At 36.1% G+C, this 27,312-nt stretch overlaps 1 protein-coding gene across 3 annotated transcripts; it reads left to right on the top strand.

Annotated features, from left to right (window-relative positions):
• Positions 1-1,891: 1,891 nt before the first annotated feature.
• Positions 1,892-27,243, top strand: LOC125654973 (nischarin-like). Of its 3 annotated transcripts, XM_048885078.2 has the most exons (17): positions 1,892-2,078; positions 2,190-2,273; positions 3,903-4,085; positions 4,333-4,381; positions 5,539-5,634; positions 8,377-8,444; positions 9,030-9,125; positions 10,621-10,716; positions 11,745-11,870; positions 12,515-12,710; positions 14,979-15,037; positions 17,700-17,828; positions 20,334-20,444; positions 21,713-21,797; positions 23,129-23,253; positions 23,732-23,790; positions 24,198-27,243. In XM_048885078.2, exons 1-17 carry the CDS (start codon positions 1,992-1,994, stop codon positions 26,782-26,784), a joined length of 4,236 nt encoding a protein of 1,411 aa, XP_048741035.1. In that variant the 5' UTR covers positions 1,892-1,991; the 3' UTR covers positions 26,785-27,243. The 3 variants fall into 3 exon arrangements, with proteins under 3 accessions (XP_048741035.1, XP_048741036.1, XP_055999335.1); XM_048885079.2 differs by lacking the exons at positions 1,892-2,078; positions 2,190-2,273; positions 3,903-4,085; positions 4,333-4,381; positions 5,539-5,634 and adding an exon at positions 5,649-6,538; XM_056143360.1 differs by lacking the exons at positions 1,892-2,078; positions 2,190-2,273; positions 3,903-4,085; positions 4,333-4,381; positions 5,539-5,634 and adding an exon at positions 6,974-7,256.
• Positions 27,244-27,312: the final 69 nt, after the last annotated feature.

Here is a 27,312-nt window from a genome sequence, read left to right as displayed (position 1 = left end):
GGATATTTATTCAACCAATTTGGGCCCACAGAGAAGCACGCGTAAGATGCACAAAGCCCAAAATCACAGGAACAATCAGAGGAAAGCAAAGACAATTACACTGATGAAGAGAGAGGTAGCCGTCAAATCTAGCAATGCATAAAATACACACAAACACATATGTCCATGGAGTACTTGTAAGTATTGTAACTATGTTGCAGTAACCAACGTGTATGTTATATACATGCACATAACTATATTGTACATGTATGTTGTTTTCTTATAGTATTGAAATTTACAATTAGCATAATGAAACAGCAAACTCAGGATCTTCATTTGACACAATCCATGTAAACAGATCAGCATTGTTAAGCAGTACAAGGTTTTGAATTAAAGATTTTGAATATCTTGTTTAGAAATTCTCTATGGAGCGCCAAATTAACATAAACTCAAATAATTAAAGATATCTTCAATTATTTGAAGATATCATCAATTCAATTATTGCTCTCTTTAATTGAATTAATGCGCGCATTAAATCAATTATTGCTCTCATCAAATGAATTAATGCGCGCTTCAATTCAACTATTGCTCTCATCAATTGAATTAATGCGCGCATCAATTGAATTAATGAGAGCAATGATTGATTTAATGCGCGCATTAATTCAATTATTGCTCTCTTCAATTCAATTGATGAGAGCATCAATTGAATTAATGAGAGCAATAATAGATTTGATGCGCGCATTAATTCAATTATTGCTCTCTTCAATTCAATTGATGAGAGCATTAATTTCGTAGAAATATTGCTCGCAATAATTGATTTAGAGCTCGGTATAAATAATTTGATGATCTCTTTAATTCAATTGAAGATATCTTTAATTATTTACAATGCTTTTGTATAAGGAATTAATGCGCGCATCAATTCTTTTAAAGAGAGCAACAATTCAATTAAAGATATCATTAATTCAATTGTGAATATGTTGAATTGAAGATATCTTTAATTATTTAGTTGCTCTCTCTAAAAGAATTATTGCTCTCTTCAAATGAATTAAAGATATCATTAATTCAATTGAAGAGAGCAATAATTGAATTAATGCGCGCATTAAATCCATTATTGCTCTCATCAAATGAATTAATGCGCACATCAATTCAATCATTGCTCTCATCATTTGATTTAATGCGCGCATTATATCAATTATTGCTCTCTTCAATTGAATTGTAGCGCGCATCAATTCAATTGTTGATATCATTAATTCATTTGAAGAGATCATTAATTCAATTAAAGCGCGCATCAATTCAGCAGAAGAATTAATGCTATCATCAATTCATTTAATGCGCGCAATAATTCAGAATTGAAGATATCATTAATTATTTGAAGAGATCTTTAATTAAATTGTTGCGCGCATCAAATGAATTGATGATATCTTCAAATAATTGAAGATATCTTCAATTATTTGAGTTTATGTTAATTTGGCGCTCCATAATTCTCCTCTATGAATATTATATTAATAGGACGCTGATTTTTTTTTTTTACAGGGAAATCAAAAGCCCCTCCCGTTATACTACATTGTACGTCCATGTACATAGGCCTACATCAATTTCTCAGATTGTGTCAAAACTCTGCGATCAAAATTAATGTGTCTTCAAAAAAATTCTTTACCCCTGGATCCAAAACTGAGGAATTTATAACTTTAGGCCCTAGGAAGGGGGTAAGTTGGCCATATATTGAAAATGCAATTTATATACATGTATATTTCAAGGATATTCACTATTTACGGGATTAATTTTTTTTCTACATATCTGCGGGTTTCTTTCTTAAATTTCTGTTCTAAAAAAAATCACTGGACTGAACGAACGATCGATAGCAGGAAGCCACGGGTGTGAATTTACCTGGAGAGAATTCGCCTGTACACCTAAAGACCGATAACTCTTTCAGGGCCAATATGGCGAACCAAAATGGGAGAAAAGGAAGGCGGAAAAGTTCCTCATGAACAACTTTGAAAATACAACTTATAATGGCGCATTTTGGAAAAGACGTGGACAATTTCAGCGCCACGAGAACTATCAGGATTGTTGGTGCTGAAACTAATGAAAAATTCACAGTAAGGGACTTAACCGAGCCGAGAGCTAACGATTTCCCAGTTTTGTTTTTTGGAAGATGATACTGGGCGGACAAGGACTACAGTTGCTAATATTGATATTTTTATTTCCAGACATACACAATAGAAGTAGCGGTTGGACACTATGTTTGGAAAGTGAAGCATCGCTACAACGATTTCCATGAACTACACGATCAAGTAATTAACACTGAATGACAGTTCTGTTATTTCATCATGTAGATCTTCATGTTGACATGTTTAATTACCAGTTACATCTATTAATAGCTTTCAATTATGTTCTTCATCAATATAACAGTTAATGTGATACAACTGTATGAGATGTCGTGATTAATGTATGTTATGCAACTAGAATTGAGACCAAGGTAGGCTATAACCACCCCCCCCCCCCCCCCCGAAAAAAAACCAAACAACAAAAACAAAACAACAACCTACATCTTCAGTCATTCTTCATGATGTAATTCCGAAGTCTGCAATTTGTGATTTGGTACTGTGAACACACAGTTCGGGGATTTATCAGTACCTTCTCGGGGGCCGATATTCGGCCCCATTCCCAATCGAAAATAGGCTCAAATTTTTCCAATTTGCGGGTAAAAATTCCCAAAAATAAAATTTTGAAAAAATTGTGTTGTTTTTTAATCATGCATTCTGTTTCCTGGAACTTCTTTGCATTGTTCTTGTCTCTACCGCCTCTGTAGAGAAAGGTTTTTCCTCAATGAATTTTATTTGCACTCCATGCATTAATAGACTTAATTGTAAACACATATCTTTGGACAGTATTATTAGAATTTGCTTATGCGGTCTGACCATTTTAGCACCGTGTTAGTTTTCTATGAAAATTAAAGGTTATGTTGGAATATTCTGAAATATATATGAAAACAAGTATTTATATAATTTTGTTATTTTTCCCAATTTCATCAAATTGTCAATTAAATTTTCCCAATTTTGAAAAAAATGGCGTTTCCCAAAATAGGCTGATAAATCCCTGCAGTTCATACTTTGTCGGGATTAATTTATTATGTACAGTATTTTTCCAAAAAAATCTCTCTCTCTATATATATTTCATACATGTATTTAAATTTTCAAAATCTTCCCTTGGAACCAATTTTTGCTCTATTTGGATGAAAAAAATACCATTTCGTTTAGAAATATCAGAAGTAACTGTGAAAAAGCTGGGATGAAATATGCATATTGCAGAGATGACATTTTATTCATTATGATAATAAAAACAATCCAAATGCTCGATCATGTTGATTTTTTAATTCCAAAACTACACATCTAGGTGTATAAAGAGTAAGTCGTTTCAAATTAGACTTGGTATTAAAATTATCATATCTTTACAACAGATTATGATATAATTATTCTGAAATTATATTTAGATGATACTGTGAATACGTCCAAGGTCAGTGCTTTTGATTTCGTCAAAATTGATCAAGAAAAGAGTTCAGGAATTTCCGAAAATTTTTTTGAAATTTTATGGTTTTGTATGAAATATATAGTGGAAGTATTCTTTGGGAAAATACTTTTGACCAAGTACTGTATTCAGATACTGAAAATATACTAATTCCGTCCAGCTAGAAACGTGTCAGTATTTTGCACCAAGAGAACTATGAACGAATTTAACTCTAGTCATCATATACATGTGTTTGTGATTATGTGATATAACAATTATCATGACCATGGCACCTCATCACATGCCCAGTAGATAACTATTTTGTAAATTTATCCAGGCATGTAAGTGACTTTTTAAAACCGTTATGGCATAATTAAACCACCCAGCTCTCTTTAAATGAATGGTATATGTTTCAGCTGGTATATTCCTGCAAAGTTGACAAAAGCCTTTTACCTCCAAAGAAGGTCTTCGGGAACCAGAGTGAATCGTTTATAAAAAAGCGTCAATCAGACTTGGAGGCGTATCTACAGACCATTCTGTATTACCTCGCCCACAAAGTCCCACCTGCCTTGGCCGCATTCCTGCACTTTGACAAATATGTGAGTTGCTTTCGTATTCCTTAAGCTGAAGATTGTATCTTCCACATCTGAAAAAAAAATTTCACGGGGTGACCACCTGAAACTGTACATTAAAACAAATTTAGATTAGGGAGCTACCATTCAGCAGCGATAATATTTTTCTTGAAATTTGTAACTCATTAGTGATGTATATGCTTATCAAATGGTTGTAATCCTGTAGAATGAATTGTTGAGAGGAGTTTTGAAAATAATTCATGTTGTATTCCAGGAGATACATGGCATCACTCAGTGTATGGCGGAGGAACTATACAACAGAGGTACTTTTAATATTAGTCAGAGTGTTTCTGATATGTTGCGAAATATGCACCCTAACCCCTGGATTGATTTAACGTCCCTCTCAAAAACTCATATGAAGATGTCAAAATTACCAGTGAAGGGGTTCAAATTTAGGCCTATGCTTGATGCTTATGGCCATTGAGCAGGGAGGGACCTTTATCGTGTCACACCTGCTGTGACACGGGGCTTCCATTTTTGTGGTCTCATCTGAAGGACCTAACTACCATAACTGGTATAAATGCATATAGGTCAATTTAATGAGTTACATTTAATGAGTTAATTGTACAGGTGTTAATGAGTTGATTCTGTGTTGTACAGGTGTTAATGAGTTGATTCTGTATTGTACAGGTATTAATGAGTTGATTATTGTACAGGTGTTAATGAGTTGATTATTAATGTACAGGTGTTAATGAGTTGATTCTGTATTGTACAAGTATTAATGACTTGATTATTGTACAGGTGTTAAAGAGTTTATTATTGTACAGGTATTAATGAGTTGATTATTAATGTACAGGTATTAATGAGTTGATTATTGTACAGGTGTTAAAGAGTTTATTATTGTACAGGTGTTAATGAGTTTATTAGTGTACAGGTATTTATGGGTTGATTATTGTACAGGTGTTAATGAGTTGATTATTAATGTACAGGTATTAATGAGTTGATTATTGTACAGGTGTTAAAGAGTTGATTATTGTACAGGTGTTAATGAGTTGATTATTGTACAGGTATTTATGGGTTGATTATTGTACAGGTGTTAATGAGTTGATTATTGTACAGGTGTTAATGAGTTGATTATTATTGTACAGGTGTTAATGAGTTGATTATTGTACAGGTGTTAATGAGTTGATTATTGTACAGGTGTTAATGAGTTATTTCTGTATTGTACAAGTGTTAATAAGTTGATTATTGTACAGGTGTTAATGAGTTGATTATTGTACAGGTGTTAATGAGTTGATTATTGTACAGATGTTAATGAGTTATTCCTCTATTGTACAGGTGTTAATGAGTTGATTATTGTACAGGTGTTAATGAATTATTTCTGTATTGTACAAGTGTTAATAAGTTGATTATTGTACAGGTGTTAATGAGTTGATTATTGTACATGTATATTATAATGAGTTATTTATCTATTGTACAGGTGATATCCTCCTACAGTCCCGGGACTTGTATACAGTGACTCCTCTACAGTTGTTTTCCCTGACAGAGAGACTCAAACTCCCCGAGCCTACATGTGGTGCGCTATTCCTTTAAATGTTGAATCTCATGATGTTTTATGCACCGTATTGAGTCAGAGTTCCTGATTCTGCAACATCTCAGTAGCTTTGTTTCTTGATTCCATTAACTAAAAAAGAAATTGTACATTGTCGAGATAGAGGACAGAGTTCCAAATCTGGAAATTGTGGTAATCTGTAATGAAGCAATGAAAATCCTGCTTAAGGAACCCAGTATGTTCCTGCTTTGTACAGAAAACTGTGTATTGATAGGGATAAATGTAATCATGGTACAGTTTATCTGTTAGCAACCAAAAAGAAACAAAGCATTGTGATGTGTACAGGTTCTTAATGTTATTCTCACTTCTCTTACATCTTTATAGCCTGCATATGTAATTTCAATCAGTTATGATTATCAGATTTACATTTGCTATGCATTAAATAATTCCATTACCACTATATGAACAAGTGTCAAGAAAAAAAAAACCCAAACTGGACATGTAGCTGAATAATGTGTTCTGTGTCTGTGTATGATACACGATCAGATCTAGATCAGGGGCGCGTTTTACAAAAGAACTTACGACTTACAACCAACTTTACATACTGGAATTTTTCAGTTTATTATATTAAGATAATTCACTCCAAATGCAAAATATTTTTTTAAAGTGTTGAAAATTAAGCCTCAGAAAAGTAATAACAGTGTAATACAATTTAAGACTTAATTACAACTTTGTTGTTAGTTGTTTTGTCAAATGGGCCCCTGTGTCCTCCAGACTCATGTTGATCATGATACATATAGTGGTAATGAGAATGCTGTGTATTTTATTTGTACATGTGTATGTGTAATCACTGTTACGTATTTGGTATTCTGTTCAATATTATTATTTTTTTCATTTGCATGGGTTGTGTGGTTCATATAAGTAGAAGGTATGTTTATCACTATTTAGTACCACACCTGTTATTTCATCAAGCTTTATACTAGCTTTGCACTAAAAACACAATCCATTAACTTGTCGATACTCACTCCATTAACTTATAGATGCATACTCCTATAGTAAACAGCAGTCTCAATGTACAGTATTCACAAAATGGCAGTCATCATGAAATTTCAGAATATTAGTGGTTAACACTAAATGACAAATTCCCTATTGTTTAAAGCTCTGTGCCATCCTAACCAAATGCAGGGATGTGATTTTTTCCTCTTTTTATAGGAGATCCTCTGATTGGCTCAATTTAAAAAAATAATAATTAAACACTGTGGGTTTGATCTAAATTGAATGAAAATGATATTTTTCCAGGTAGGATGAGGTGTTTTCCTCCCTTTTTGACCAGTTTTCCTCTGATTTCTGAGGAATTCAGTCACATCCCTGCAAACACAACCTTTTATATTTTTATCTCTGTACCGTCCTAACCAAACACAACCTTTTATATTTTTATCTCTGTACCATCCTAACCAAACACAACCTTTTATATTTTTATCTCTGTGCCGTCCTAACCAAGCACAACCTTTTAATTTTTAGCCTTGTACCATCCTTAACGAAGCACGAGCAATCATCTTATTGGGTGCAGAAAGTAAATTCCATCTCGGCTCCATCAAAAGCTGGGTCTGATTTGCATAATTATGCTTTTGGGTCCACTGAATCTGGTTTGTGTAGTGAAGTGTGACCTCGTCTGCTTTACCCCACCCTGTTTATTCCAAATTCACATTTGTGGCTTCCATATATTTTTAGAGTCATAATCTATTGAGCTGTAAGCACGCACTTAATTGTTTTCATGGAATAAGCCATAGACATGTATTTCTATCAATTACTGTCCAGAGTAATGGTTAACGTACAAATGTACATGTGTTTTTGCATATGATTACTAGACCTGCGCTGTCAACATTTTACATGTGATATCTATTGCTCATGTGACATGAATTACATACTTGTAAATGTACCAAAAAAAAATCTAACAAAGAAACAAACAAAAACATGCCAGAGCTTAATGTAATGATATTTGAATATGGGTGATATCAAACGATTTCATAATTAGACACTGTTCGTCTTGTTGGTTTCCACAATACTGTACATACACATACGTATCTGTATTTGTTCATATACATACATTGTACGTATCTGTATTTGTTCCACTTTATCGATTTTACATTTTAAATTAGATACAAATTCAATCAACGCATGTAATTCAAAATGTAAAACCAGTGAATGTGATATTGTTCATACCTTAGAATTTCTTAGAATTGATTAATTTTTATTTAATGTTGAGTCTGCTCTCTCCCTCTCTGTTTTCGTTCTGCTTTCTTCATGTTATGTCGCGTGGGGACTGTAGAACATGGACATTTTGTTGTTTTGTTTTATGGGTCACGGAGTTTCATTTTGACATCACTTGACTTACTGATATTAGATACATTTTCTCGATGACTGCCGAAGAGCTGTCTTTTCTTTCATCATGCTTGTTATGGATGGTTGACAATATCAAACAACTGCATGTGACTTCTTCCTTTTGATAATTCACATTGGGTCGTACTATGCACTTCGAAAGACATCACATTAAATTCTTCTGTTTAGGGATAGTTTCCGCACAAACGTAGAATTCAGTAATCAGAAATAAAGATGATAATTGTTGTGAATTAACTTTCCATCTTTTCTTATTATTATTTTCTACAAAATTATACACATGTAGTAGTAAGTGAATTAGTAAATGTATGACACCATAGTAATGTGTAGTGTATCGTGCTGAATATGATTTATTTTTATTCTACTCAGACAGCGGTGATGTGAAGAAAGACATAGGACATATTTTGGATTTCATCACACGAGTGAAGTGCTTAAAGGTTGGCAGCTGTATATTGTATACAGGGCTTGAAACTAACTTTTTATTTCACCAGTCCAGCCGGACTGATGGGGTATAATTTCAACCAGTCCGCAGAAAAATTTACCAGTCCAACAGTTTTCCAAAAATAATTAAACATATTTCGTTAATGTTATTAAAATGAAATTTTAACTCAATATGCCTCAGACAATATTGTAACATTTAAATGTGGGATTTATATTTACGAACCAGATTTGTCTAATATTTACAGATTGAAGAATGCCAAATGTGTGTATAAAATTTCATAAATATATTTTCCAAAATGATGCTTTAGAAAATTAACCAGTCCCATCGGACTGACTAAAACAAATGTATGTCAGTCCGCCAGACTTTTAACCAGTCACAGACTGACGGGCATATGTTAATTTCGAGCCCTGGTATAGTAACACAAATAACTTACTCACTTTTTAACTTGTGATGGGCAAGTAAACAGTCTATGAAATATTGCATTTGCCCACATAAGCAGTTTATTTTTCAATGTGTTTATTGTTTTATATGTTCGGTTCATGTAATTGATGTGAAATTCGTGACTTTTTTGTTGCTGTAGGTTGCAGGGAGCCGGGAGAGAGTGGGAACCAGCAACATTGACATGACTCAGCTTAAGTTTGACTTGTCACTGTTTAAATCTCTACAATGTCTAGAGGTCAGTTACAGTTAAAACTCAGTTAAATCTCTACAATGTGTAGAGGTCAGTAAAACTCAGTTAAATCTCTACAATGTGTAGAGGTCAGTTACAGTTAAAACTCAGTTAAATCTCTACAATGTGTAGAGGTCAGTTATAGTTAAAACTCAGTTAAATCTCTACAATGTCTAGAGGTCAGTTATAGTTAAAACTCAGTTAAGTCTTTACAATGTCTAGAGGTCAGTTATAGTTAAAACTCAGTTAAATCTCTACAATGTTTAGAGATCAGTAAAACTCAGTTAAATCTCTACAATGTTTAGAGGTCAGTAAAACTCAGTTAAATCTCTACAGTGTCTAGAGGTCTGTTATAGTTAAAACTCAGTTAAATCTCTACAGTGTCTAGAGGTCAGTAAAACTCAGTTAAATCTCTACAATGTTTAGAGATCAGTAAAACTCAGTTAAGTCTCTACAATGTCTAGAGGTCAGTTATAGTTAAAACTCAGTTAAATCTCTACAATGTTTAGAGATCAGTAAAACTCAGTTAAATCTCTACAATGTTTAGAGGTAAGTAAAACTCAGTTAAATCTCTACAATGTCCTGAGGTTACGTATAGTTAAAACTCAGTTAAATCTCTACAATGTCCTGAGGTTACGTATAGTTAAAACTCAGTTAAATCTCTACAATGTCTAGAGGTAAGTAAAACTCACTTAAATCTCTACAATGTTTAGAGGTCAGTAAAACTCACTTAAATCTCTACAATGTTTGAGGTTAGTAAAACTCAGTTAAATCTCTACAATGTTTAGAGGTCAGTTATAGTTAAAACTCAATTAAATCTCTACAATGTTTAGAAGTCTGTTATAGTTAAAACTCAGTTAAGTCTTTACAATGTGTAGAGGTCAGTTATAGTTAAAACTCAGTTAAATCTCTACAATGTGTAGAGGTCAGTTATAGTTAAAACTCAGTTAAATCTCTACAATGTGTAGAGGTCAGTTATAGTTAAAACTCAGTTAAATCTCTACAGTGTCTAGAGGTCAGTTATAGTTAAAACTCAGTTAAATCTCTACAGTGTCTAGAGGTCTGTTATAATAGTTAAAACTCAATTAAATCTCTACAATGTGTAGAGGTCAGTTATAGTTAAAACTCAGTTAAATCTCTACAATGTCTAGAGGTCTGTTATAGTTAAAACTCAGTTAAATCTCTACAATGTCTAGAGGTCTGTTATAGTTAAAACTCAGTTAAATCTCTACAGTGTCTAGAGATCAGTTGTGATAGTTAAAACTCAGTTAAATCTCTACAATGTCTAGAGGTCAGTTATAGTTAAAACTCAGTTAAATCTCTACAGTGTCTAGAGATCAGTTGTGATAGTTAAAACTCAGTTAAATCTCTACAGTGTCTTGATCAGATATAGTTAAAACTCAGTTAATGGTGATAACTTTAAGACATTTGATGTTCAGCTCATTTAGCTTAATGTACAGGGTGCAGATACTAATTGTGAGGTTATGCTCTGATATTACAGTCTGAGTGCTGTCATGTCTCCAACATCCTGGGAATAGAAATTATAAAGGAAACTCTGGAGAAAGTCAGCATACGACAGGGACTGACCTTTATCAGGGTAAGTACACAAAGGTCAGAGTGTCACAAAACTGACCGTCCTATATCTGTACATAAAGGTCAAAGTGTCACATAAAAGGAACTGTCCTATATTGGGTAAGTACAGGTAGTTTAAAGTCTCACAAAACAGTGACTGTGTTATACCAGGTACAGAAAGGTCACATAACAAGGGACTAACTTGTATCAGGTTAAGTACTTTCGTCCTCGTCAGTTTGCGAATTTAAGAGTGGGCGAGACTGTTTTCTCTCAAATCTCTCTTTTAACATAACTATGTCTGGGCAAATTTAAAAAGGTGCGAAACTGTCTGCAAGCGTAGAACATGGGGCGAAAATAATCCTGTATACGGTATTATGTGCAAAGAATGGTCAAGGTGTCAGTGTTTTGTATAAAAAGGTCAAGGTGTCAGTGTTTTGTATAAAAAGGTCAAGGTGTCAGTGTTTGGTATAAAAAGGTCAAGGTGTCAGTGTTAGGTATAAAAAGGTCAAGGTGTCAGTGTTTGGTATGAAAAGGTCAAGGTGTCAGTGTTTGGTATAAAAAGGTCAAGGTGTCAGTGTTTGGTATAAAAAGGAGGTGTCAGTGTTTGGTATAAAAAGGTCAAGGTGTCAGTGTTTGGTATAAAAAGGTCAAGGTGTCAGTGTTTGGTATAAAAAGGTCAAGGTGTCAGTGCTTGATATAAAAAGGTCAAGGTGTCAGTGTTTGGTATAAAAAGGTCATGGTGTCAGTGTTTGGTATAAAAAGGTCATGGTGTCGGTGTTTGGTATAAAAAGGTCAAGGTGTCAGTGTTTGGTATAAAAAGGTCAAGGTGTCAGTGTTTGGTATAAAAAGGTCATGGTGTCAGTGTCGGTGTTTGGTATAAAAAGTCAAGAAATAATGCTTAGAAAAATATGGTTAGTGGTATTAAATACTTCTTATGCTGGCAAGGTTGCTCGATGTTTTAATTAGATAATGCTGTGTGACAGTTTTGAGAACAAATCTTTGTCTAAGTGTATGCTTTCTCAGGAGAAATGCAAGGTATTTCCTTTATTGCAGGACTTAATACTGAATGGCTTGAGACAGTGGAAGGCTGAGGATGGGACGGTACTAGTGACTCACTGGGACAATCTGGTGGAGGCCGACTTCAGTCACAACTCCATCAAGGAGATTGATGATAGCGTGGTCAGTGTTACAGGATTTCATCATTAAATTATCAACAGTAAACAACTGCTGTTATATGCTTGTTGAATATTGGCATTCATTGTGTTTAAGAATTTTACAAATTTTTACACCCAACATGTGTCAATATTCACTAATATATTGATTGATTGAATATTGTTTAACATTCCACTCGAGAATTTTTCACTCATATGGAGACATCACCACTGCCGATGAAGGGCTGCAAAATTTAGGCCAATGCTCGGCGCTTATGGCCTTTGAGCAGGGAGGGATATTTATCTTGCCACACCTGCTGTGACATGGGGCCTCGGTTTTTGCGGTCTCATCTGAAGGACCGCCCCATTTAGTCGCCTCTTACGACAAGCAAGGGGTACTGAGGATGTATTCTAACCCGGATCCCAACGGGAATTCACTTATATGAATTCAGTAACACTGTAACACTAGTTTGTAATATGATATGCATTGTACATGCTTTATTATAGCTGCATTATGAATTGCATGTATCTATGCAACTTGAAATGATTTTTTTTATATTTATTTAGTTTTAGTTCTATTTTGTATATTTGAACTTAACCCAAGCTATTGAAATCTTCAAAAAAATGCTAATGAGTAATAATTCTTCACTAAATAATCCACCCTACTTTCAGCAATTGATTCCGCGGGTGGAGGTGTTGGATATGAGTCATAATCGACTGTCAGGGATCCAGCACCTGAACTGGCTCAGCCAACTGACTCAGCTTGATGTCTCAAACAACGAGATCAAAGAGTTAGACGCGCTGCACACCAAGATAGGCAATCTCAAAATACTCAACCTCTCTGGGAACAAACTGGAGAGTTTAAAAGGTTTGGAGAAAGAAAAATATTCATAATTTCCTGATACAGTCAAACCTGTATTAAGAGACCGTCCAACGGAGAATGGAAAAAAGGTCACATATGACAGGTGGTCTCTTAATACAGGTTGCCTATTTTCCGCAGTTAATGGATAAAATTTCGCAAATAATTTGTACAATGGAGAAAAGGACTACATGTATTTGGAATTTATCATTAAGAATATCAAGTATGGTTTTAATAGTTGTAAAATAAAATTAAATACACTGTAGTTAAAAATCTAGAATACAATGGGTTGTATCATAATTTTTTATTCATTAAAAATTACATTTAATCTGTTTAAGAATGATAAATTTTCTAAAACTTATAAATACTTTGTTGTAAAGGGTATTTATGTATAGCCTACTTGTACAGTGTAACTAAAAAATACAATGCTTGTGGTAAGAAAGCAAATGGTGAAGTGTTGCGTCTCCTTTTGTACAATACATGTTGGAAAAATGTTATTCAATTTGAGAAACATTTAAAAATAAATCACAATATCCATTGTACATGCACAGCAAATCTTTTAAGCTTAGAACTAATGCAGGCAACTTTCTTGAACTTGGACGTATCAAATACTCGGGACATGTCGAAGTGAGCCGCTAGTTCCGGTCATTATTCTGGAAACCTCGAGTATCTCATGCAGGAAAACTGCGAATACTCCGTTTAAAATTTCAGTCCTAAGCACAATATTTACCTGATTTATATCGCAATCGGGCAGATGTTTTACTCTTGTTGAACATAATGGTATAAGAAGTGGTAGATTTTCATTTCCGATCTAGCCTACCCGGCACTTAAAGTTTGTCGAAATTCACACCTTCAAATACACCGGCCTTGATTCCCTGATCCTTGATTTTGTTAAACAAACAACAACTCGGGTTTTATTAATTAACCACACACGACACTGAATGTTGACAGCTTGGGTATAATAATTTATTCAGAGGGCTGACTAAAGAAGATCATCGCCAAACTGTGCGTATTTAAACAAAAGTGTTAGGGGCGATAATTCCCAGAATAGTCGCGTGTTTGAAAACGAAAGTGTTAGGGGCGATAATTCCCAGAATATTCGGCTCAACCGAAATCGAAAGTAGTAATCACGTTGTAATCGAAAAATGTTCAGTCGTTAAATAGAGGTAAAATTTCATTAAAATACACGAAAAGGTTGTAAAAATCATGGTCGTTGGTCGCGTCAGACAGGTGGTCGTTTAATACAGATACAAAATATAGAGTAAAGTCTTGGGGGGAACTTTTTATGGTCACATACGACAATGAGTCGCTTAATACAATGGGTCGCTATGGCAGTTTTGACTATGTGTTTAAGATTGACTGCAAATCTTTTACATGTTAAACTGTAGTATTTGAATTAGGAAGAAGGCACACTTTATGGTGCTATGGCTCACTTGAAAAAAAACTTGAACCTAAATATGGATTTGAACAAGTTGCAATTCGAATGTTACTTACATGTAATAAGTAGATATCCATTTTAATGACTGGACTATGAAGCGGGGTGTTCATGTAATCAAATTCTGTGAAGCCCAAGAAGCTGCTAAGTGAATTTGATGAGTAGTTTTTTTTATGGTTATTTTCCTTATAAATGCATTTGAGACAAATGGGCCATTTTCAAAAGTTGATAGTAACCATCTTCTGTACACTCTGATGACTGATTCAGAGATCAGAAACAACACAAGCAGTTCCTTAACTTAGTGTAGCCTGAGTCCTGGATAAATCTAAATATGCTGTAGCAGGAATTAAGGATTTTGTGACGGAATAGTGTTGTCATTCTGAAAGAGCATGTTTGTGCATCATAATGTTTATTTGAGATTGTGAGTTGGAAGTAATGGAGGTCTCAGTTGAAGGGTTTGACAATTTGTGTCTCACAAACAGGACTAGGTTATTGTGATGCTGAGGATTTTACTTCGCAAAAGTAACGAGTTAGTTCTCCTTTCTAAGCTACAGGTAGATTCTTGTTACACCATAGCTGTGTGTTTCATCTGGTCGATGTCCCTGTCTGAATCCTCAAACCCATAGTCTGTGAACTTTAACCTCTCAAAGGGTTAATGGGAAATTGAAGATTTGTTTTAGTGTGTTTATATAACAAGGACTGTTTTGTAGAGGAAAAAATTTCAAATTTGATTACAAATTGGCTTACTATTTAGAATAGAAATGTTAGTGCTGATGTTATGTATAAAAGATAATGAATTTTACCTGAATGATTTACTATATCTGACTGTATATCCACTGCAGGTCTATCAAAGCTGTATTCATTAGAAACTCTGGATGTAAGGAACAACAATCTGTCACAGGTAACGCCCTTATCTCATGTAATGTCACAACAATCTGTCACAGGTAACACCCTTATCTCATGTAATGTCACAACAATCTGTCACAGGTAACACCCTTATCTCATGTAATGTCAGAACAATCTGTCACAGGTAACGCCCTTATCTCGTGTAATGTCACAACAATCTGTCACAGGTTATACCCTTATCTCATGTAATGTCACAACAACAATCTGTCACAGGTAACACCCTTATCTCATGTAATGTCACAACAACAATCTGTCACAGGTAACGCCCTTATCTCGTGTAATGTCACAACAATCTGTCACAGGTAACGCCCTTATCTCATGTAATGTCACAACAATCTGTCACAGGTAACACCCTTATCTCGTGTAATGTCAGAACAATCTGTCACAGGTAACACCCTTATCTCATGTAATGTCACAACAATCTGTCACAGGTAACACCCTTATCTCATGTAATGTCACAACAATCTGTCACAGGTAACACCCTTATCTCATGTAATGTCACAACAACAATCTGTCACAGGTAACGCCCTTATCTCATGTAATGTCACAACAATCTGTCACAGGTAACACCCTTATCTCATGTAATGTCACAACAATCTGTCACAGGTAAAACCCTTATCTCATGTAATGTCACAACAATCTGTCACAGGTAACACCCTTATCTCATGTAATGTCACAACAACAATCTGTCACAGGTAACACCCTTATCTCATGTAATGTCACAACAACAATCTGTCACAGGTAACAGCCTTATCTCACGTAATGTCACAACAATCTGTCACAGGTAACAGCCTTATCTCACGTAATGTCACAACAATCTGTCACAGGTAACACCCTTATCTCATGTAATGTCACAACAATCTGTCACAGGTAACTCCCTTATCTCATGTAATGTCACAACAACAATCTGTCACAGGTAACGCCCTTATCTCATGTAATGTCACAACAATCTGTCACAGGTAACGCCCTTATCTCATGTAATGTCACAACAACAATCTGTCACAGGTAACGCCCTTATCTCATGTAATGTCACAACAATCTGTCACAGGTAACACCCTTATCTCATGTAATGTCACAACAATCTGTCACAGGTAATGCCCTTATCTCATGTAATGTCACAACAATCTGTCACAGGTAACGCCCTTATCTCATGTAATGTCACAACAACAATCTGTCACAGGTAACGCCCTTATCTCATGTAATGTCACAACAATCTGTCACAGGTAACACCCTTATCTCATGTAATGTCACAACAATCTGTCACAGGTAACATCCTTATCTCATGTAATGTCAGAACAATCTGTCACAGGTAACACCCTTATCTCATGTAATGTCAGAACAACAATCGGTCACAGGTAACGCCCTTATCTCATGTAATGTCACAACAATCTGTCACAGGTAACGCCCTTATCTCATGTAATGTCACAACAACAATCTGTCACAGGTAACACCCTTATCTCATGTAATGTCACAACAATCTGTCACAGGTAACGCCCTTATCTCATGTAATGTCACAACAATCTGTCACAGGTAACACCCTTATCTCATGTAATGTCACAACAACAATCTGTCAACACCTTTATCTCATGTAATGTCACAACAATCTGTCACAGGTAACACCCTTATCTCATGTAATGTCAGAACAACAATCTGTCACAGGTAACGCCCTTATCTCATGTAATGTCACAACAATCTGTCACAGGTAACGCCCTTATCTCATGTAATGTCACAACAATCTGTCACAGGTAACGCCCTTATCTCGTGTAATGTCACAACAATCTGTCACAGGTAACACCCTTATCTCATGTAATGTCACAACAACAATCTGTCACAGGTAACACCCTTATCTCATGTAATGTCACAACAACAATCTGTCACAGGTAACACCCTTATCTCATGTAATGTCACAACAATCTGTCACAGGTAACACCCTTATCTCATGTAATGTCACAACAATCTGTCACAGGTAACGCCCTTATCTCATGTAATGTCAGAACAATCTGTCACAGGTAACACCCTTATCTCATGTAATGTCACAACAATCTGTCACAGGTAACACCCTTATCTCATGTAATGTCACAACAATCTGTCACAGGTAACGCCCTTATCTCATGTAATGTCACAACAATCTGTCACAGGTAACACCCTTATCTCATGTAATGTCACAACAATCTGTCACAGGTAACACCCTTATCTCATGTAATGTCACAACAATCTGTCACAGGTAACGCCCTTATCTCATGTAATGTCAGAACAACAATCTGTCACAGGTAACACCCTTATCTCATGTAATGTCACAACAATTTGTCACAGGTAACACCCTTATCTCATGTAATGTCAGAACAACAATCTGTCACAGGTAACACCCTTATCTCGTGTAATGTCACAACAACAATCTGTCAACACCCTTATCTCATACATATATCTCGTGCAATGTTACACCAACATTTTACATATATCTTGTAATGCTGCAATGTGGGTGTTAAACTGTCAGATCAACGTTATACATATACAAAGTGTATTAATGTCTGGTGCACATACGATGTGGAATTACCAGCAATTCTGAAGGAAACAAGTAGGAGATGTTCTGTAATTCATGATTTCGACAGATGAGAGTTTTTGAATTACAATTTTTACGGTGATTGCGTATATTTTAGGTGAGTGAGGTGCAGTATGTTTGTTGCCTCCCCTGCATTGAGAACCTGTACCTTCAGGGGAATCCCGTGAAACACGTCCTTGACTACCGAACCAAGATCCTGGAGCAGTGTGGGGACCGAGTATTGGAGGTGAGGGACCAGGGCTCTGAGTGATCAAGATTACTTTGTAAATTTTACTATGTGAAATTAAACTGTGGGTGATCAAGATTATTGTGTGAAATTGAACTTTGGGTGATCAAGATTACTTTGTATAGTTGTGCTTTGGGTGATCAAGATTATTTTGTAAAATTGGATTTTGGAATAATGGAGGTTAATTTGTAAAGTCTTAAACATTTTTAATGCAGTTGTACAATATACATTTGTAACGACTGTTGGTTGTATATTATATAATCTATGATAAGACACCAAGAAGGTATCTACCTGGTACCTATGAGGCTCGTTACAATAATAGGGTTCGAAGGTACCTATCTATATCAATGAAGAAAATGTATAATAGTTAATACAATAATTTATTGATAGTATAAAAAACACAAGTATAGTCACAGTTCAAGTGCTCGGCTAAAATGTCTTGGTAATAAAACACTGATGGGAATCCGGTGTTGATCGGTGCCCGATGCTACTAGGTGCTCGGTCCTACTTTGTGTCCGGTGCTACTTTGTGTCCGGTGTTAGGTGCTACAGGTTTAGTCGTTCTCGAACACTACTGCTAGTCTAGAATACTATCAGATTATAATTGCAAAGTCTGGATCTCCGACTCATTGATCAGGATTACAACCTGAACTAATTCAATTATGCATAAAATCCAACCCCCACAATCTATTGCACATCATGCAAATAGAACGTTGTTAAACTAAGTACGATATCTAAGTAACTCGGTGCAAGGTGCTTCTGCACTGACTCTAAAACTACTCCGTGCGTAATATACATGTACTAAAGTCCACCACCCTTAATCTATAACACCGTCATAGACTATATATTCAATGAAATGGGGATATATATCATGCATGCCATGCAAATCTACCGCTACCAAGTTATACATTCACACAGAAGATATAATTAATCGATTCTAAATCCAACGCACCTGAAATGTGTGGTGACGGTGCAACTTCGCACCGAACTATCAAATTATGTAAGTTAAATTCTAATTCATTAAATCCAACTAGATCCGTTGAAATAACAATAATTCCAATGTTATTTATTACAATTGTTTTGATTGGATGAAAATAAAGCTGAACAAAAGTTTACACATCAATAAATCCAAAAACGCGATGTATTCATACACACCTGAAAACAAATAACATAGTGCAGGGAAACTATTCAAATTTTTGGAATTGTTAGTAAAGTGAATGAATTGGAATTATAAGAATCAAACGTTCTTTTTGAAGAATTTATCGATGTGTAAACTCCGGACATTTTACTCACAAACTTAACATAAAAGTGCTTCGCATTTTTATTCAGTTTGTGAGCAAAATGTCCGGAGTTTACACATCGATAAATTCTTCAAAAAGAACGTTTAATCCTATAATAACTTCAATACTAACTATAAACTATAAAATAATTAACTAACTGGGAGAGACCTTGCATGTCTCCCAGGGACAGAACCCCGAGTGCACCGACTATCAAAATTCACGTCAAGAAATTGAAGAATTAATATGAATTTCTAAGTACTCAATAAATTTACTATACTTTAATTCTCTAGAATTCCCTTTCTTGTACTATCTAGATAATTTAAATCAGCTACGTATTATAATACTTAAAGTATTTGCTAAAATAAAAGAAATACCTCAACTTCGGTGCAGCAGTCGGTGCCAAACTTAGTAATGGACTATGTAATACAGAATTCTGTCGCCGCGGACTATGATTCACGGCTTTTATATTTTGACGCAATGATGCAGCTGATTACGTCATGTACCGTACATAAAACTCCTAAAACATGCTTTTCTCAATAAAGTAAGATCTTCTGACATACTAATATAATTCATATAAAACTTGTTAATTTATCTATCATTTTTAATGTAATCTAAGCATTTTATCTATAAAGTTTTATTTCTAAAACTATTTGACGTGTCGACGTGTCCTTCCTAAATCCGGAAAATATCCGTCTCTATCATACGGATTCTGTAATTATCGTGCAAAAAGCATTTCCTGTCACTACATCTAATGACATCCAGGTAATAAACAAATGAGAATTTCTAACACATTTAAGTGATATCAGTCTTAAACTCCATCGGAATCATCCTAACAAAAGTATATCTCACGAGCACAACACATTAAGGCAGTATTTATCATGTGTTAGTGTACATGTTTGAACCTTGAATTGTATTTGAGATGTGAGGGAGCACATGTTTTAGTGTATTCTTGTAAATGTTGGATGATATGGTACTGCTAAAAAATGTCATATTGTGTTCGAAATTTTCCATTAGCTACATATACTGGATTTTACTATGATACAGTTTTGAAATACATACCTTTAAAATGGGATAAAGTCATTGGACCTCCTAGGAGGACTCCTAAAATACTGATCAGATGTTGCTTAAGACGTCATAGTTACATCTGATCAACATTTACCAGTTATAGAAGTGCAGGTTTTCATAATAGACTGTTTTGACTGGATGTATTTGTGGTTGACCTGCAGGTGAGGCTGGACGACGTAAAGCCAACCCAGAAGGAACTGGACACAGTGGCTGTGTTACAGGCCATCAGGAAGTCCCGAGAAAACAAGGCCAAAATAGACACCACCAGAAAGGTATGTGTTACAGGCCATCAGGAAGTCCCGAGAAAACAAGGCCAAAATAGACACCACCAGAAAGGTATGTGTTACAGGCCATCAGGAAGTCTCGAGAAAACAAGGCCAAAATAGACACCAGCAGAAAGGTATGTGTTAGCCGAGAAAACAAGGCCAAAATAGACACCACCAGAAAGGTATGTGTTAGCCGAGTAAACAAGGCCAAAATAGACTCCACCAGAAAGGTATGTGTTAGCTGAGAAAACAAGGCCAAAATAGACACCACCAGAAAGGTATGTGTTAGCCGAGTAAACAAGGCCAAAATAGACTCCACCAGAAAGGTATGTGTTAGCCGAGAAAACAAGGCCAAAATAGACACCACCAGAAAGGTATGTGTTAGCCGAGTAAACAAGGCCAAAATAGACACCACCAGAAAGGTACATGTATGTGTTACCCTAGTAAACAAGGCCAAATTAGACACCACCAGAAAGGTATGTGTTAGCCGAGTAAACAAGGCCAAAATAGACACCACCAGAAAGGTATGTATTTTCTGAGAAAACAAGGCCAAAATAGACGCCAGCAGAAAGGTATGTGTTTGCCGAGAAAACAAGGCCAAAATAGACACCACCAGAAAGGTATGTATTAGCTGAGAAAACAAGGCCAAAATAGACTCCACCAGAGAGGTATGTGTTACTCGAGTAAACAAGGCCAAAATAGACACCACCAGAAAGGTATGTGTTACTCGAGTAAACAAGGCCAAAATAGACACCATCAGAAAGGTATGTGTTAGCCGAGAAAACAAGGTCAAAATAGACACCAGCTGAAAGGTATGTGTTAGCCGAGTAAACAAGGCCAAAATAGACACCAGCAGAAAGGTATGTGTTTTCCGAGAAAACAAAGCCAAAATAGAAACCACCAGAAAGTTATGTTACTCGAGTAAACAAGGCCAAAATAGACACCAGCAGAAAGTTATATGTAACAGGCCATCAGGAAGTCCTGAGAAAACAAGGCCAAAATAAGACACCAGCAGAAAGATGTAAATGCATGCAGTCCACAGAATCACTACTCGATACAGACAAATTTCTTATGTTGCCAACCTTGAAAGTAAAGCACTGTTAGAGCATGCAATAGTGTGTTATGAACAAAGTTAAAGCTTGTACATGTATACCGGGTATGTTACCAATACATTATCTGTAAGGCAGGAAAACTTTGTGTAGCGTATTGTTTATCATGCTACTGTAACCTCAAGACAAACACTGTTTAATGAAGTGTGTACATTTATTCTGCAGCTTTCAGCGAGTGAACTTCAATCAGCCAGCAGTTCTAGACAATCCAGTTTGTCCGGTACTGACGGAAAACTGCCATCAAGACAAGGTGAAAATCTGTTATCAATGCTGTATACACTGTACATTACCACTGCATCTAATTAAATTATTGATGTAAATTACCGTGTACGTGTAACACATTTAAGTTACTGTACCACTGCATCGAACGTACATTATTGATGTAAATTACTGTGTATGTGTAACCAGTCTGCGAAATTAGCGGTAGTCCGAACGCCCGCGGCCAGTGCATTTCCTGTCAGACTTGTAAAATCCGCTTGGCAACAAGTCCGACTGGCTTGTAAAAAAAAATTACCCGTCAGAGTTTTAATTTGACAGTTGGAAGTAAATAAATATTACGCACATGCTCAAGTCATAGAATTAGAATAACTCGCCCCAAACAAAGTCATTCGTCCCATTAATTACGCATCTTCACTCAGTCTGTTCCGGATTTGTCTTGAAAAATATTCAGATTTCGCATGCGTATAATTTACTTTCATTTTCAACGACTTTCATTATTTTTTCGGGCAAGTGAAATTGAGTTCGGGCATGTGGATTTCCTGAAAATGATTGCCCGATTGTCTTGTGGTTTGCAAATCTTAATATTATTGACTGTGTAACACATTTAAGTTACTGTACCACTGTATCTGATGTAAATTAATACTGTAAATTACCGTGTACATGTAACACATTTAAGTTACTGCATCTGATGTAAATTACTGTTATAGTAGGCACTGTAAATTACCTCTCTAAATTATCAATTACCACTAGCTACTGTAAACTGTGAGTATTTATTTCAACAAAATAAACAATGCATTTTAAATTGTGAAAATATGAAAATTTCAAAATTATTTTTTACTATTTTAAAATAGTGAGTTAAGGCCACATAAAATTAATTCTCTGGTTCTTGGACCAATTTACTATAGGTTGGAGGGGGGGGGGGCTTTTTTTTTTTTTTTTTTAAATCATCAATAGAATAGATGAAGGGGTATTTTACTGTCTGAGAGAACGTCTATTAATTTCTATATTCCAAAGAATTGGAATTGATGAATGCTGACTGAAACTGCAGGCATTTTTAACACATTCTTCACTAACTATGTGTTTTTTCTAAGCTTATGTATATCTTGCGCATGACAAGAATGACTAAAAGTGAAAGATATGCAGATATCCCCCCCCCCCCCCCATAGGTCATTGTATTATGAAATTTTTATTTCATTGAAATTATAAAATTTCAATGCTGCTACATCTAAACTGATGTGCTTTGGCCTTAGAATCTTAATTTCAATTTTATTTGGTCTAAGGTCAAGGAAAGTATTGTGATTTTATATGTAATTGTAAGTGTCTCTTGTCGACAGTGTATTTATGGGATCCCATTCATTTCAGAGCTAGGTTGGAGCACACATGGTTCTTTCAGTGCCACACCCCCTTTAGTATCAGGTGAGGAATCTTCAACCGTGGATGTTTCCGCTAACTCCTCACGATCTGGATCTAGCACAAGTCAAATGGAGGTAAGACAAAAGTCTAGTTCATAAACTCAAAACATGTATTGCTTGAAAGCTTTCTCAGAGTTCATAAATGCATGCTTGCGTCATTAGCTGAATTGATTTCACAACTAAGTGCATGCCTTGTGAAGATGGGGCGAAATTCTGATCATTCATATCCTGTTCTTAATATGATTTCACTTTGATCGTAGGTATTATATAACAAAGAATTAATCAGACGGGGCTTAGTGTTGAAGTGTTAGAAATGAAGAGAAAGTTCTAATCTCATTAATGTTTTCTTTTCTAATTATCTACTATAGTATTTTGTGTCTTTGAGGCCTTACATCTACCCACCCCCAATTCCCGATGTCTTTTTTATGCATATACAGTTGCACATGCATAAATATAAGATAATTAACTGACTGAAGTTAGTCCATATTCGTATAGTTGATAATTGTAATGTCCCCTCTCCTAACTTGAAGTTCTGTAATTTATCTTTGTGAAGGACCGTAGCTGCCACACCAGCAGATCCAGTTTTTCAGGAAGTGAAGGGGACAGTAAGGGGTTGGTCTTTTTTCTTTCTTTTATTCCACCTACACCTAAATTTTTTTCCCCTTTGCCAAAAATATTGAACTATTGCAACACTCCTAAACCAGAGTCCCACATATGCCACATCTTTAAACTTATTTTGAAAATAAGCTGACATAACAATTTGTGCAATTGGAATCGCTTTATCAGTAATCATTTGTACATATATTTTGCTAATTTGCACTTCTTAATGTAATACATATTCATTGTTATTGCACTACCCACTTTAAAGCATGAGTTTCTTTTGTCTCAAATGTATGTTTCAGTTAAAACCAGATTATTTCATTTACACATATTCATTTGCAATAAAGCTTGGTAAAATTAAACTCCGAATTTGTAGCATTGACAGTCTCGAAACTTGAACAGTTTTGTTTTTGTTTCAGAGAACAGAGACCTCGATACCGGACGTTGTCCCAAGATGACATCCCCAACACCACCACCATCGCCATCAACTCACTGCCCACCCACCTTGACCAAGGTTTTATGGCCTGGACACAGGAGAGACTCTTTGGTAAAGACTCAAAACCTGGAGCTATTGTGGAACAAGTCTTAAATGTGTTGTGGTGTGGGGTCATTCAATTCACACGACAGGAGTCCATGGTGCCCTGTTGTGCGGTTCTGTCCCAGAGACGAGTCTTCATTCTTCGTCTGAAGCCTGGAGAGAGTGGGTATCCTGGTGTCCCAGACTTGGAGACATTTTACATACTTCCTCTCTGTAATGTACAGCAGATTGTGATTGGTCCATGCTATAGTTACATCAGACTGGAGGAGTCTTTCGTTGGGGCGAGTGGTACCTTCACACTCATTGTAGCAGACCCTGATGACGGGAAGTCGTTTTCTGACGGCATCACTTCAGCTTATAATGATGGGGATTTCGGTCCTCTTAATCTTTTAAACTGTTCACAAAACTCAGATTTAGCCTCTCACATTTTTTCTTTGGAGGATTTGGAAGGTCTCTGCACAGGTAGAATAGCATATGGAATGTTTGTAACCATTGCAGGTGTGGACCAATCCAGTCTTCTCATCTTGTCAGAAAACAAGGTTTATCTTGTCCATATTGACTGTCTTTTCTGGCCCAGGCCTTCTTTCCTAAGTGTACTCGAAGACATCAAAAATCCAAACTTTACATTCCTTCAGCACCATTCCATCACAACCAAAATGAGTGACATTAAAATGAATGTGAAACTGAAACTATCTTCTAGGTCCAAGAAAACTGTAAATGTGGACACAAAACCAATACAGTTTGAAAAATATGGTTTGTCCATAATCTTCCACGAATTGGTAGGTCCCGTTGGTATGCATTTATACTTCTTCTCAACAAAAGCCAGGGATGGATTTCTAGATAGGTTGACGAATTTGAGATCTGAGCATGCTCACAGATTGTCGCCAACGATACGCGAGGAACCAGAAGGGGGAAATGAGTCTTCGGACAGCCTGGACAATATAACAAACGCCAGTCTGCCCCCTGTATCTCCTCAACAGGATCAACAGGCTCATGTAGTATTGAAAGAAGACAATTCACCGAGAGATGAAACTGCCCCAGAAGACATAGAACATGAATTTCTGGCTGGAAACATGGCAGACGATAACATCATACAGCCTGGTAAAACTCGGTCAGCTACAGTTCCAGAGTTTATGCTGAAAATAGCATCTGATGATAAAAGCAAAGCAGAAGCAGTGGAGATTGATTATCTGACAGATGAACTCTGTAATCAGCTTACAAAATCCATACAAAATTATACCTTAGCCAAGGAAATTCCCTCAAAACTGAAGGTTCTTAGCAATATGACTGGAAGAGAGCTAGCACAGTATTTCCACAGCGACATCGCAATGATAGGAGTAGATTATGAACAACTTCACTTTGTGCTCTGGTCGGTTGTCATCCCGTACAATCGCCCTCATTCAGAAATCATATCCTGTGTGATGCTGAGCACCAAAGCTGTGTACTTTGTCTCAAACCAGTTGGTCAAGTCCCCCATGAAGGAGAGACAGTCCTGGATGACCCACACTCGCCACAAGTCCGACTCCATAGTCCTGGGTCAGCAGTCAGTCCAAACGGACCACCACCACACGTCGGGAATCATACACAACAGCCAGCACGGGACGATCATCCGACCTTTCCTCATTCTGCAGTACTCCGACCTCCACCAGGTGAACGTGGGATTGTTCGATCAGTGCGTGAGACTGACTGGATATGACAAACACACGGTCAACACACTAGTAACCCGTGATAGCGCTGTCACCGAGAAGTTTCTACATCAGCTCACTACGATGCTGTCAATTTTCACGTCTTCACCCATGCTGGAGAGCAGTACGTCTGACCTTGAACAAGATTTTTACAGAGCATTTGAGAGAAGAACAAAGACTGTTGTGGATGGGATGGAGTACGTGCACCCCAGCAAAGTTCAGTTTATTTATCCCGGGGAAGATGTTATGTCCGATCTGTTATTCATAATTACAGAACATCTCAAACTGCCTGTGTCGGCCAAACGTAAAGCGGACATATTGATGTATTTAATTATTTACGTTGCGACAGAGGAACATCACGCAGGATCGGTAGATCATGTGGAATCCCGCAGCATGGTGTTGACCAATCAGTATCTCTGTTTCATTGTGGAAGATTTGATTGACTACCCCATTCCAGATTTTGCCCGAGGACTTCCGAATTCTCCTAGATACAGAGTCACTAACACGGTGAAAGTCAGTCACCTGAAGCGAGTCTTGATGTTTAAAGACAATGAACACAAACTTAGTCTGATATTCTCTGACGAAGTAGATGAAATCAATGTGGATACGTCTTCAGATCATTTTAGTATGGAAAATAATTCTAGTGGCCGTCTTTCCCCTCCGGAGATAGAAACCACAGTCCTCATTCAGAGCCCCAGGGACATGAACAAATTCATGTTGCTTCTCAAAAACCAGTGGCGGGAAGTGCAAGATGGCGATGAGCTCGAGGTTCATGTTCTGTAACTATCCCAGCATTCACTAGCTTGTTGATTTGTGCAATACTTGTTCATCAAAGTTTGTTGTGAGAATATGATACACCAATCCATGTAAATACACTAATCCTCCTGTTGCCAAAAATGTTTTTGTATATATGGTAGAATGAGCATTTTCTGCGATTGTCCATGTTTTTGTGGATAGGTAAAATCCGCAAAATTTCCAATAAAGAAATATTCTAAAAAGTAAAATTCAGCTGTTCTGTAAATGCATAGCTATAATGTAACTGCAGGAATGGGAAATTTACCTGTTGGGGATAAAATCACAAAAAAAACCCCCCAATTCCAATCACAGAAAATGCCCGTAATACGGTATATTGGTTAGATGTCAGTAATCATGTTATAATGATATTATAATGGTTGTATAAAACATGTTACAAAGTAACTGTGGTATTATTCTAATGTTAAATAAAACAAACACTAAATGTTACTCAGTAATTCAATGTTTATTCAAATGATCTCTTACTCTATCTCTTTTTCTGACTCTCTCTCTCTCATG

The sequence above is a fragment of the Ostrea edulis genome, chromosome 7, assembly GCF_947568905.1.
Source record: "Ostrea edulis chromosome 7, xbOstEdul1.1, whole genome shotgun sequence".
In the NCBI taxonomy this organism is placed as follows: domain Eukaryota; kingdom Metazoa; phylum Mollusca; class Bivalvia; order Ostreida; family Ostreidae; genus Ostrea; species Ostrea edulis.
Note: the sequence above shows the minus strand (reverse complement) of the source record. Positions and strands in the feature narration are given on the sequence as shown.